A 14,109-nucleotide genomic window follows, 5' to 3' on the forward strand; every position below is an offset into this window, starting at 1 on the left:
GATTGCCTACGTATGAGAAAACCTGAAGCCACACATTCCATGGCATCATTGTTTGAATTTGCATTCTGATTGTGTTCCTTTTCTTGATTCTATAACTATGTACTGTTGTATCCATCTGGTTGTCTTTGAGCTGGCTTCATTTTGTCATGTCTACATGATGAGATGCAATACTGAGGTGCTTTTAAATAGAATAGATTTGGAGAAGAAATAAGGATTGCCAGTACTTGGAGGCTTTAGAAACATTATGATGGGATAAAGATATCCTGAATACATCCTTTAGGTCATGACATAGACACTGTCACCTAGAGACATGAGGAGCTAATGGGGATAGAACAGTACCCATTCTCTGAGAACATCAGAACATTTGGTACTTTCTTGGAGATAGCTCTGGGATGAGACATAGCCAGTAGCCACCAGACTTTCCAGGGCCTAGTTCATACGTTATCTAAAATAAACTGATGTTGAAGAATTCCATCTAGTAGTCATATATCTTAGAGGGATTGCAAACAATATTTAAGCAAGAAATTGACTAAAACTTTAATTAGAATGTTCTATATTCTACTGCCTAAACTTAATAGGTAAGAATTTTCACTCCACTCATTATAACTATCCCCAAAATGCTTGTGAGAATCATTCCCATCAGCTTTTCTAATGCTAGATACTAACTGACCAAAAATAACTGATAAACAGACCAATAACTGACTACATTTACTGATTTCACATCTTCCATGAAGCTATTGTTGTTGGTGTTGCTGTTAATGCTTTCATCCTTTTAACTCTTCAACGTTAAACCGCACACTTACACACATGCATTATAAGAAGGAAATTCTCTAAGCAAGCAAATATCCAAGGAAGACAACATGGATGAGGAAGGGCCACAATCATGACATATGAGTTTTGTTTGAAGGAACTGAAAATGCTTAACCTGAATAAGGAAAGCTCAGGGTAGGAGGTTGGGGGAGGGAGAGAGCATGATCAATGTCTTCAATTATTTAAAGGGTGATAGAAAAATTTGATTTGTTTTGATGGATTCTATAGTACAGAACCAGGAGAAATGGTTGGAAGTAAAAAAGAGGAAAGAATAGATTGAGTCCAGGAAAAAACAGACAAACAAGCAAGCAAACAAAAAGTCTTGTGTGCATCAGTCCAAAAGTGGGATAGGTGTATCAGAAAGTAATGGTTTCCCTATATTGGAGGTCTTTAAGCAAAGGCTAGATGACAGGTGCTGTAGAAGGGGCTCTTTTTCAGGCACAGATTAACTAGATGACACCTGAGGTTTCTTCCAATGTTGATTCTATTTGATTATTTTGCCTGTGATTTTTCTTTCTCTTTTCTCTTTAATTTTATGAGATTCAGCAGATTTATCTTTATTGTCATCACAGTTCTATTGATTTGGGAAGTCCTCTTAATATCAACAAGGCAGGAAGAACATGGGCATTAAAATACCAAGGGAATTAGATTTCAATCCTTCCCATCATCTAAAGTCTCCCACTATACTAGGGACATAGATTTTCTGATTGGACAAAAGAGAGATTATTTAAGACCAGTGTATGGGGAGTAGTGAAAGAGTTCTAAGTTCCCTTCTGGGAAGACACTTATGTGGAGTTATAGAGTGAAAACAAATGAAGTCCTTCTCCACATGCTCTTTTCCAGCAAAATCCTTCCAAAAGGTCTTTTTGTCATCTTTGGAGGACTGGGCACAGCTGCCTCCTGAAGCTGCTACTGCACTTTGTTCTGAAATCATACCTAGGTCACATGGGTAAAAATTATGACAGTTGCCTTCATTACAGTACCACTACAATGATTGCTAAAGTGGTTCATTATCTTTGGAAGCATATTTATATGCATATACATGCATGCACATTCACATGCACAGAGGTAATCCCCTTTATCATTGTGAAAGAACACATTGATTTTGAATGAAGAAAAATACAAACTCAAGGAGAAATCTCTGTTTGACATATAACAAATTACCAGTAAGATGGACAAGTTCTCAATATGTGAGGTAACTTGGTAACTCACTGATGCTTCTGAGACATGATAAATACAGTTTAATGAAGTCTATTGTAATTTCCCTATCCTAGTAAATAACATAAAGTTATGACTAGGTAGCTACTTCTTTCTCCCTGGGATAGAATAGACCAGCCTTCAAAGGTCTGGGTAAATGCTGGCCATATTTAGCATAATATATAACCAAAAACTCACCTACTTGGTATCCATGAATAATGATAACTTTTGGTTTATGTCTCAATCTGCAATAGTTACTATTGTTGAAAATTTCAAAGATGGTATCATTGGCCAGAATATCTGGGTCTTCTCGTTTGTACTTTATCCCAAAGATGCCATCATTGGTGCCATGAGACATGAACACAAGGAAGGTGCTCTCCAAGGACTTGTGTTCTGGCCAGTGGGCAAACTCCTCCAACAATGACTTCATTTCCTAAGAGACACTGAAAAATTATTGACCAATTCTTCAATTGATAAATGGTCAAAGGATATGAACAAGCAGTTCTAAGATTAAGAAATTAAAGCCATCTACATGCTCTAAATCACTATTGATTAGAGAAATGCAAATCAAAACAAGTCTGAGTTACCATTTCACACCTATTAGATTGGCCAACATGACAAAACAAGAAAATGATAAATGTTGGAGAATATATGGGAAAATTGTAACACTGATGCATTATTGGTGGAGTTGTAAAATAATCCAACCATTTTGGAGAGCAATTTGGAGTTATGTCCAAAGGGCTGTAAAAATGTGCTTTCGCATTGACCCAGCAACAGCACTTTCTAGGGCTGTATCCCAAAAGGGAAAAGGACCCATATGTGACAAAATATTTATAGCAGCTCTTTTTGTGGTGGCAAACAATTGGAAATTGATAGGGTGCCCATCAATTGGGGATTGGCTGAACAAGTTGTGGTACATTAATGTCATGAAATACTATTGTGCTATAAGAAATGATGAGCAGGCAGACTTCAGAAAAACCTGGAAAGACTTGCACAGACTGATGCTGAGTGAAGTAAGCAAACCAGAATAACATTGCATACAGTAACAGCCACATTGTGTGATAACTAACATTGATAGAATTAGCCCTTCTCAGCAATGCAAGGCTCTAAGACATCTCCAAAGGTCTCACGATGGAAAATGCTATCTTAGGAGAAGCTAGGTGGCACAGTGGGTGGAGCACCAGCTCTGAAGTCAGGAGGACCTGAGTTCAAATCTGTCCTTAGACCAAACACTTGACACTTACTAGCTGTGTGACCCTGGGCAAATCACTTAACCCCAATTGCCTAAAAAAGAAGAAAAAAAAGAAAAGAAAATTCTATCCACATCCAAAGAAAGAACTATGGAGTTCGAATGCAGATTGAAGCATAATATTTGCTTTTGTTTTCTTCTGTTTTGTTTTATTTTCTCTTTCTTGTGGTTTCTTCTATTGGTTCTAATTCTTCCTTACAATATCACTGATGTAAAAATACGTTTAATAGGAATGTATATGTAGAGCCTATGTCAGATTGCATGCCATCTTGAGGAGGAAGGTGGAGAGGGAGGAGGAGAAAAATGTAAAATCCAAAAGCTTATGGACATGATTGTTGATAAATAAAAATAAATTAAAAAAATATATTGACTGAGGGTCTAATGTAGTTCAGGTGATATGGATGAGTATATTTGATGAGATAATTTTCATGGAAGAAGCAACAACAGCTAGCTTTCATATAGCACCCACTATGTTCCAAGCAATGTGTTAAGCACTTTTTTTATAAATATAATCTTTTTTAATGCTCACAACAATCCTGGGAAGTAGGTGGTATTATTGTCCCCATTTTACAGTGGAGGAAACTGAGGCTAGCAACGGTCAAGTAACTTGCCCAAAGTAGCACTGCTATAAGTATCTCAAATTGGATTTAAACTCAGGTCCTAACTATAGGTCCTAAACTCTATCACCTGCACTACCTAGCTTTTCTATAAGATGGAAACAAATGCAAGGAAATGAGATTGATTGCCCCTGGTGCATATACTAGTGATTCATTTCCTTCTGGGAAAAGGAAGGCATGGGCAGTGTGCTGTGTCATTGTATCACCAATGATGTACAGCTTTCTTTGACATCTACACTATATCCCAGGTCCTGAAGTAGCTCCATCATTCTCTGAATGTCAAATCAAGCCTCATTTTGGTCATTTAGGTGGTCAAATTTAGTGTTAGAGATAATGATGGCCAGGAGTTTACGGGTTCCCTTTTCCATGACTGCATCTATCTGTAAGAAATTAGATAGATAGATAGATAGATAGATAGATAGATAGATAGATAGAGATAGAGATAGAGATAGAGATAGAGATAGAGATAGATATAGATAGATATAGATATAGATATAGATATAGATATAGATATAGATATAGATATAGATATAGATATAGATATAGATATAGATATAGATATAGATATAGATATAGATATAGATATAGATATAGATATAGATATAGATATAGATATAGATACAGATAGCTACAGATACAGATACAGATACAGATAGATAGATATAGATATAGATATAGATATAGATATAGATATAGATATAGATATAGATATAGATATAGATATAGATATAGATATAGATATAGATATAGATATAGATATAGATATAGATAGATACAGATATAGATAGATACAGATACAGATACAGATACAGATACAGATACAGATACAGATACAGATATAGATATAGATATAGATATAGATATAGATAGATATAGATATATAGATATATAGATATATAGATATATATATACAGAAACTAGACTGCTTTGCTACCCTAAGTGATCCTAATAAATGATAATAAAATCTCTGCCTGATTTATTGCTATAGGAATATTGCAAGAAGGGTGAATTTCAATGGACATTTCTCTACTTTTGTTGTTCAGTCATGAACAACATGAAGTCATGACTTCATTTGGGCTATCATCCCCTTTTTCATAGATGAGGAAATATTATCATAGTTATAGTTTTCTATTCTTTTCTGGTTCTACTTATAACAATCTCCATCAGTTGATACAATTCTCCTCACAGGATTTGGGTTGATAATATCAGAAAAACACCCAGATCTCTCAAAAGTATACCTACCCTTAGGAAGAAATGTATTACATTGAGTTCTAGAGACTCAACAAGTTATTATATGTGCTAGTTTGTAAGAGGAAGTCTAGAGTCTAACTATGTGTTATGACTACTCTTTGGGTCCATTTATTCCCCCATTCCTTAATCCATCTAAGTGCATCATCTATCCCAAATCCATGATTTTTTTCTTTGATAGTATGACATATTCTATGCATTTCTTTGTATAATTATTATTGTCATTTTGGACCTATTGCATTTTCTTCATCTACTAATTTATTTAAAAAAAAAAAGGAAACCAGGTTGTTCTTGTGTAAGCTTTTTTTTTTCATAACTATGCTGGCTCTTTGTCATTTTTAGTTTCTTTTCCCCTGTCGTTCACTATCTATTTAAAAATAGATTCTAGAATTTTGCTGAGAACTAAAGTCTAGCTGCAACTGACCAATGGTTTGTACCCTCCATTTATGCATTTTAAAAAATGATAGATGATATGCTTTTCTCTATTCCCACCATATTCCTCTTCTCCACAATCATTCGAAGTCACTTACTAGTGACTCAGTCATCACATTTCCCAATTTGGTACTCTCTGATGTAGATTATCTAGGCGAGGCAACATGATTTTATAGAAGAAAAGCAAGTGCTATTGTATTATTCCCACATTTATATTTTCTATTAACTTCCTGCTAGATTTTTTTATGCTTCTTCTAGCCCAAAGATAATTTTTTTCTTTGCAAAAACAAATAAACAAAAAAAAAGAAAAAACTGTTTATGTAAGAGTTGAGCAGGGATGTCTTCATTCCACTATAGAGTCTCATCATACTATCCACTTCTATCAGTGATTTTTTTTTAATACTCCTTCTCTGCTGGGAAAACTGGAAAACAGCTGGCAGAAACCAAACATAGATCAATATCTTAAACTGTACACCAAAATAAAGTAAAAATGGGCGCATGGTTTAGATAGAAAGGCTGATATTATAAGCAAACTGGGAGAGCAAGAAGTCATTTACCTGTCAGATTTATGGAGAATGGAAGAATTTATGACCAAACAAGAGACAGGGAATGCTATGAAATACAAAACTGATAATTTTGATTACATTAAATTGAAAAGGTTTTGCTCAAACAATGTCAATGCAACCAAGATTAGGAAGGAAAAAGAAAACTGGGAAATAATTTTTACAAGCAATGTCTCTGATAAAGGCCTTATTTCTAAAAATATGTAGGGAAGTGAGTCAAATTTATAAGAATACAAGTCATTCCCCAATTGATAAATGGTCAAAGGGAATGAACACACAATTTTCAGATGAAGAAATTAAAGCTACAGTCATATTACAAAATTCTCTAAATCACTATTGATTAGAGAAATGCTAATCAACATGACTCTGAGGTACCACATCACACCTATTAGATTGGCTAACATGACAAAACAGGAAAAAGATAAATTCTGGAGAAAATGTGGGAAAATTAGAACACTAATGCATTGTTTGTGGAGTTGTGAACTGATCCAACTCTACCCAAAGAGCTACAAAAATGTGTGTTACCTTTGACCCAGCAATAGCACTTATAGGGCTGTATCCCAAAGTGATCATACAAATGGGAAAAGGACCCACATGTACAAAATATTTATAGTAACTCTTCTCATGGTGACAAAGAATTGGAAATTAAGAAGATGACCATCAGTTGGGGAATATCTGAACAAGTTGTGGTATGTGAATGTAATAGAAAACTATTTTGCTATAAGAAATGATGGGCAGGTGGACTTCAAAAAAACCTGGAAAGCCTTATATAAACTGATGCTGAGTGAAGTGAGCAGAACCAGGAGAATCTTGTACAGAGTAACAACCACAATGTGTGATGACTAACTTTGATACACTTATCTCTTCTTAGCAATGCAAGGATCTAAGACAGACTCCAAAGGACTCATGATGGTAAATGCTGTCCATATTCAGAAACAAAGCAAAACAAAAATATGGAGTCTGAATGCAGATCAGAGCATATTGTTTCCTCCCTTTTTTTGTTTCTTCTTTTTCATGGTTTTTCCCATTGGTTCTAATATGTCTTTATAACATGACTAATATGAAAATAGCTTCACTACGAATGCATATGTAGAGCCTATATCAAACTGAATGTCATTGGTGTGGAGGGAGGGGAGAGATGGGGGAAAAGTTTGGAACTCAAAATTTTATGAAAGTGAATGTAGAAAACTAAAAATAAATTGATTAATTAAAAAATAAATACTCCTCTCGGCCTCTCTTTTTGTTGTTATTATTCTTGAATGAACCTATGATTTTATCAATGGTCCAAGAAATCTATTCATGTTGCATCCCTTTAGAAGAATGCCAGCTTTTTGGCAGCTAGTGCAGGCTCACTTTTGTTTTGTTTTGTTTTGTTTTCAATTTGCCAATTCCAAGCACCTTCTCAGAACCCTTATTTCCATTCACGGTTCAGTTCAAATTTCCCTACTATATTTTCTCCCAGTTACTCATGCTCCTCCTTCCTCAGTACTGGGTATCCTGAGTTCAAAGCAAGTTCTTTAAGGGCAGGAATTTTATCTTTGTATACCTAGAACCTCACACAGTGCCTCACATAAGATATGTGCTTACTAAATTTTGTGGAACTGAGTTGAATTTTTCCCTTCTATAAAACCCATTGTATTACTATTGTGTGTTCCATGTGGCAAACATTACAGTCTGCCTTGTAGGACAATTAGATGAATCTTTCCCTGATTTTCTCCAAATAGACAAACTTTAAAAAACAAATGAACACTATAATTAATGCTCGATGTCAGTACTTATAAGACTGTCACATAGTAGAAACAACATATCTTTTAAATGCAATGAGGGGAAGGAGAGCCCCAAGGTGAGAACAAGGGTCAGATGTGATATTTTTTTTTTTACTTCGGAAACAGAAAGGGAATTCAGGGACGTATATTAGAGCTAGAAATTAAAATAAACTGGAAATCCTGGGCATAGACATGGATAGATGAGGGAGCTCTCTATAGCTTTTGGATGCCCAGGAGGCATTTCTTGACAATAAAAAATAACCACTAGAAGTTCTTCAGCCCTTATACTGAAGGAAGATTGTTGATTCTCCATTTACAGTCATTCATCCAAAATGGTACCTCTTCATCCTTTGCTTCTTTCAGTTTGTGGTAGAAATCTGGAGGGCTGAGCTTCACCTTGTTTAGTGGTTCAGCTGCCTGGATAGGCTGAGGTGCTATGAGAGCCAGAAAAAATTCTAATTAGCCAGGATATCCTTTGACTTTGTACTTCTAGCAGACCCTACTGTTATTCTGAGGAAATGCTTCTGAGAATGACAAACATGTTCACATGAGTGAAAGAAGACAGAGATGGAGGGGAAAGTAGTTTGAAAAAACATACTTTCTTTTGATTGCCATTGAGTGTTATCCTTTGACACTTAAAACTCATAATCTCTTTTTACCAATGTCTTCCCTTTTCTTGAATTAGCTATATCTAATAATTCTACCACCATTTTCTCAGTCACCCTATGCTCAACCCTCAAAGACGTCTATGATTCTGGTAATATATTACCTTTTAGATCCTATAGATTACCAAATTCTTTTTGCTTTATCCTTGGGAATGCATTCACATTCCTCCTTTCCTTTAAGTTTCAACTATCCCTACTCTACCACTTTAGGCTTTTAATATTTGACCTCTAAATTATAGCAAAAACCTCCTCACTGTCCTTCCTGCTTCTCATCTTTCCTCATCCCAGTGCCCCTTGAATGTTGTTTAGTCTTGCTGAAACAGTGCTTTGATCATGTCACTCCATTTTGCCAACACCCCCTTGCTCATTAGCTCCCTATTCCTTACAAGTGTAATGTGGGGTGTTGTATATGCCCCTGAGATTCATGTTACACAAGGTAAAATTTGAACTCCTGTACTCCAAGTCTCTTTCTGATTTGCATCTCTGCATATATTTTCAGCTTTATTTCCCCTGCCTTTCCTAATTTTTTTCTCTCCAAACAAACTAATTCATCTGCCATACTCTGAACATACTGTGAAATATCTTCACTCCCTGTAAGTATAACAAAGTAGTGACATCATGAATCAGTTAAAGGTGGTGAAGAATGTTAAAGATCAGAAAGCTAACTGGAGGTCAAGAAAAAGATCATGGGAGGATGAGGAATTCTGTTCCTGCCAGGGTAAAAGTTAAACATATGTTATCTAATTTCAACTGGCTACTTAATGCCAACAAAGCAATTCTTTTACTCCTATCTAATTCTCTATCCAATTTTCACCACAGAGGTAGTTGTTTTAGAATATCCCTGTTTAATACTGCAACAGCATCCCTTTCCCCAACCTCTTAACTACTTCCATGTATTTACTTTGCTAAAAAATGATACTCATTAAAAACTTCCTCTTTTCCCCATCTTATAAATTCTTGACACCATATGTTCTCCACTATTTCCATTATTATAATTTTTACAGAAGTGGACTTTCTCTCACTGTTTAGAGCATAGTATGTTTTTAATAATTAATTTTCCTTTCTTTCACTCTCCTCACTGAGGCCAACCCCTCTACATGCATTACGGATTCTATGCCCTCCCAACTGATCTAATAAGTTGACTTTCATCTTATCTCCCCACCTTCTCTAATCATTATTATCTCCCTACATATTGATTCTCTTCCTGCTGTCTACAAATATTCACAAATTTCCCTCATCCTTTAAAAAACCCTTGTTTTTCCTATAAACCCCACTATTTTTTATTCTATATCTCCACTTACATTCTCAGCACACCTCTCTGAAAAAGCAATAGTCACAAGCTTCTTTTCCCACCTCTTGCTTCCCCACATAGTACCCTTCATTCCAAAATCACCTTGTGTATATTTCTATATATACTTATATATGGCCATGATGTCCCTCCCATTAGACTGAAAGAGCCTACTGGGCAGAAGCAGTGTCACTTTTGTAAATTATATTCCCATCACTTATCATAGGATGTAGTAAGTACTTAGTAAAGGTTATCCTAATTTCTTAATTAAATTATGATCCTAGATAATGGTGGGAATACAGAAAATTAATATTTTCTTAAATAAAAAATTGTCAAATGACAGTTGAAACTCAGAATAAACCAGGATCTCATAAGACAGTATATAAGTGCCAACTTAATTTAGCAGGCCAAGGAACATTAAATTCTAGGGTACTAGAGGAATTGGCAGGGGTAATTCCTGTCCTTCTTTTAGTAATACTTGAAATATTTTGATGAATAGGATATGAGTTACCAGACTAGAAAAGGACCATGTTAGCCTGATTTAAAAAAAAAAGTAACAACAAAATGGAGCTTTAAAAAAGTAACAAATGTGAAAAAATATATATAAAAAGCTTGTGGCTAAAGATAAAAAGAAGATCCACTGGTTAAAGGAAAATGATATACCATGTAATGGGAATAACATTGAATTTAAAATCACAAGACCTGGGTTTGAATTTCAGCTATAGTAATTACTACTTATACATTACTGAACAAATCTTTTCCCTTCTGTGTGGGCTTCAATTGCCTTATCTATGAAATTAATGGGGTATACTAGATTCTAAAGCCCCTTCTAGCTTAAAATTATATAAAAAGTGGCTGTTTCTTAAATGATAGCTAAAATATGGGCAGCACAAATTTGAAGAAATCAGGCCAAATCAAGTACAATAAGATTGTATATAGTGCATGAAAGTAAGAATTTCTCATATCCATCTCTCTGTGCTCTGTCATATGAACTTATCTCATACTAGACTGAGAGATATTATTTTAAGGACTATCTGGAATGTAATTGAACCATTTTTGAAAAAAAATATATTGGTGGTAGAGTAATTGATAACCTTATATTTATATTTATGTGAGCATAACATTATGTAGGGGACACAGTAAATAGAGTGCAAGGCCTGAAGCTAGGAAGACTCAATTTCTTGAATTTAAATCTGTCCTCAGACAATTACTAGCTAAATTGCCCTAGGCAAATCACTTAACCAGGTTTACCTCAATTCCTTCTTCTGTAAACTGAGCTGGAAAAGAAATAGCAAATCACTCCAATATCTTTACCAAGAGAAACCTAAATAGGGTCACAAAGAGTCAGACATGACAGAAAACCAATGAAAAACAGCAACATATAAGCATAAGAACAATTCCAAATTATATTTTTTTTTGGTCTTCTGAATGAACTTGAAAGAAAGGCAAGTTCAAAATTATTAGTTCCATTTTTTAAGGGAGGCACTCAAGATTGAGTTAGTTTAAGTTACAAACATGAATACACACAATGAAAGAAGAACCTTAACTGAACCCAGGCCTTCTGTTTTCTATCCCCTAACTGTCCCCTTTGCATCACACCACTTATCTGAGGACATCTTTGCTTAGTACTTCACCCCTTTAAGTTCATTTGTAGTTTAAGAAGGAGATTAGCAAAAGTGGATTTCAATCCATTTCTTGCTTTGGAGGCATAGTAACCTAATAAGAGGGAAACCACTCTCTGCGAAATCCCTGCATTTTCTATTGGCTCTGAGTTTTCATCTTTGGCTTGGATTCCTTATGCAAAAAAAATAAACAAACAAACAAATAATATAAATAAATAAATGAATGAATGAATGAATGAATGAATGAATGAATGAATGAATAAATAAATAAATGAATAAAAGAGAGGAATATGAGTATGATTTTGTTGGTTTGGGAACTTCTTTCACTTAGTAGTTAATTTAAGAAAGTTTTTAAAGTTCATAAAAATATGAGGCTTGTGTATAGTTACATTGTTAGTATTAGATTCAACATTTAAATTCTCACACTCCTGATTACAAATCCAGTACTCTATCCGTTGCAGCACATTGTTTCTTATATGTCTCTGAGTCATCTTTCTCTGTAATTTCTGAGTTACAAGAAAAAGGGACCTGATTTATTCTTTAATAGCCAATTCAGTTATCAGAACTTATGCATTAAGTAAATGATATGAACACTGATTCAGTATTTGAGATCTCTTCTGCTAAATCTATGATACTCCAGCAACTGAAACTGTGTAAGTTGACAATAGGCAAGGGATGGAAAGCACTTTTAGGTTTCCTTAAATCTTTAGCCCATAGAATAGCTTCTGGTAAGGATCAGAGGCATCTGAATTCTAACATTCAAAGGTCACATGCTGAGAAAGTTGGATGTGACTATACAGATTTCTCTCAGCTTCCTGAATTGCCCAAACTCCAGAGCAAGAGTCCTTCAAGCAAAAGAAAGATACCAGGTTGGAATCCAATAATAAGATTGAGAGGCTGAGAAAAATAATAGCAAGATGATGACAGCAAGCCATGGCAAGAAAACAATGAAAGCAGGCCCTTGGAATACCAGAACTGTAATGCCTTCAGGATGGAGTCAATCCATTTTCCCTGTGATTTCTGGAATAGTGATAAATCCAGCTATTGAGTTCTAAGTAGAAGGGGGATCATGAGGGGAGAGATGACATGATGTGAGTCTTTTAGGTAACGTCATTATTGAGTCGTACCTGAATGCAGTTGTCTTGTGGCTGTCAGTAATCTTTTCAAAACAATTTGGCCAATTTGGCCACTTTTAAGAGTGACAGTCTTAACCAAGTCTTCACTCCTGTCCTTGACTGATGAAAATTGTTTTTTTGTATTCCTTATCTGGTTTGGATTAAAAACTTCTTGCTCAATCAAATCACCACAAATATCTTTAAACATTTTTGTGGCCTCAGTCTTTCCCTTCTGCACTGGATCATCATTCTTCTTTTGTTCTGTTAAAAGCACAGCAGAAGTATTATTTACAGTTTAGAGATCTTGTGAGAAAATCATCTCATTTCAGAATAGAAAAGCCTTCGTAAATAACTCAGTGTGACTTAATCACTTTACAGATAAGAAATAAAGTTAGCATAGGAAACAAATGTAACACCTATGTTTGATCCATGCTTTACTATGTTCTAATAATGTTAGTAAATAGTGTGAGTTCATTTTACTGTCAGCCACAGTTTCACCAACTGTAAAATGGGTGGTTAAATTAGATATTCTGAAGGAAATGTAAAGGATCAGAAGTTCTATGATTCAATGAAACTGAAACCTAAAGAATGTAAAAGACAGCCATATTTCTTCCATTGTTTTGACAGTGTATAGTCATTAAAAACTAATCATGACAGTCAAAATTAGTGTTTCTTAAAAAAAATAAAGAATGAGTTCTTTGAGCTGCTATGAAGCAGCACTGTTTACCATAGTGGATAGAATGTTAGAAAAAAAACTTGATTTTAAATTTTGCCTCATATATCTCCTTGTCAATTAACCTCTGAGGACATCAGTGTCCTCTTTTGTTAAAGGAAGACAGTGAAAAAGACAGCCTCAAAGTAACCTTCCAGCTCTAAATCTGTGATCCAGGAGCTATATCCAGAGACTATAGTTGCAATTTGTGCGCCCTTCACTCAGAGCAGAGATTTGAAAAGCCCTCAGAAAGAAATATGCTGAGGTGTTTTCTCTGTAAATGAAAACACTCTCTTACACAAGCAAATCTCCTTGATAGACCAGAATTTGAATGTAACTATTTGTGGTATTTTTTTTCTAGTGTGGAGTGGAATGGGGGGCATAGAGAAGGAGAGAAGAGATTGGATTAAAGAAAGTAAGGCAGCTTTCAGTTTGGGCTCATGATATGAGGTGGAGGGAATTCTCTTTCTCCATTTCAGGAAGTTTGAGATTGGAACTATATCTTGAGTTCTTTTAATCACAGTAAAAAGACATCAGAAAAGCAGTCAGAGGCCCTAGGTTTGTTTCTGACTCTTTCTCTTACTCTGTATGACCATGGGCAAGCCCATAACAGGCCTCAGTATTTTCCTCTATAAAATGACAGTTTGGTACACAACAGACTCTACTATCCCTTGCAGTTATAAAGTTCTATCATGCTGAGGCCTATAGACCTTCAGCATTTTAATCAGTCATACTCCTGGAAAGTAACAGAACAGGAAAGGAAAAAAAAAAACACAATTTTTTTCAAAAGGTAACCAGAGAAAAAGCATAAGGAAAGAGTTATAA

General features: G+C 35.0%; 1 protein-coding gene across 1 annotated transcript in view; it reads right to left on the reverse strand.

The window, feature by feature from the left end:
• LOC110214950 (caspase-12-like) overlaps positions 1–14,109 on the reverse strand; it is a 57,212-nt gene that overhangs the window by 42,773 nt on the left and 330 nt on the right. Inside the window, 6 exon segments of the mRNA XM_078156838.1 lie at positions 1,594–1,746; positions 2,206–2,440; positions 4,080–4,253; positions 8,222–8,316; positions 11,552–11,629; positions 12,585–12,833. Of these exon segments, the coding sequence (XP_078012964.1) occupies positions 1,594–1,746; positions 2,206–2,440; positions 4,080–4,253; positions 8,222–8,316; positions 11,552–11,629; positions 12,585–12,833 (984 nt within the window).

Source organism: Phascolarctos cinereus, unplaced genomic scaffold (genome assembly GCF_003287225.1).
Source record: "Phascolarctos cinereus isolate Bilbo 61053 unplaced genomic scaffold, phaCin_HiC Scaffold_726;HRSCAF=1367, whole genome shotgun sequence".
Taxonomy (NCBI): Eukaryota; Metazoa; Chordata; class Mammalia; order Diprotodontia; family Phascolarctidae; genus Phascolarctos; species Phascolarctos cinereus.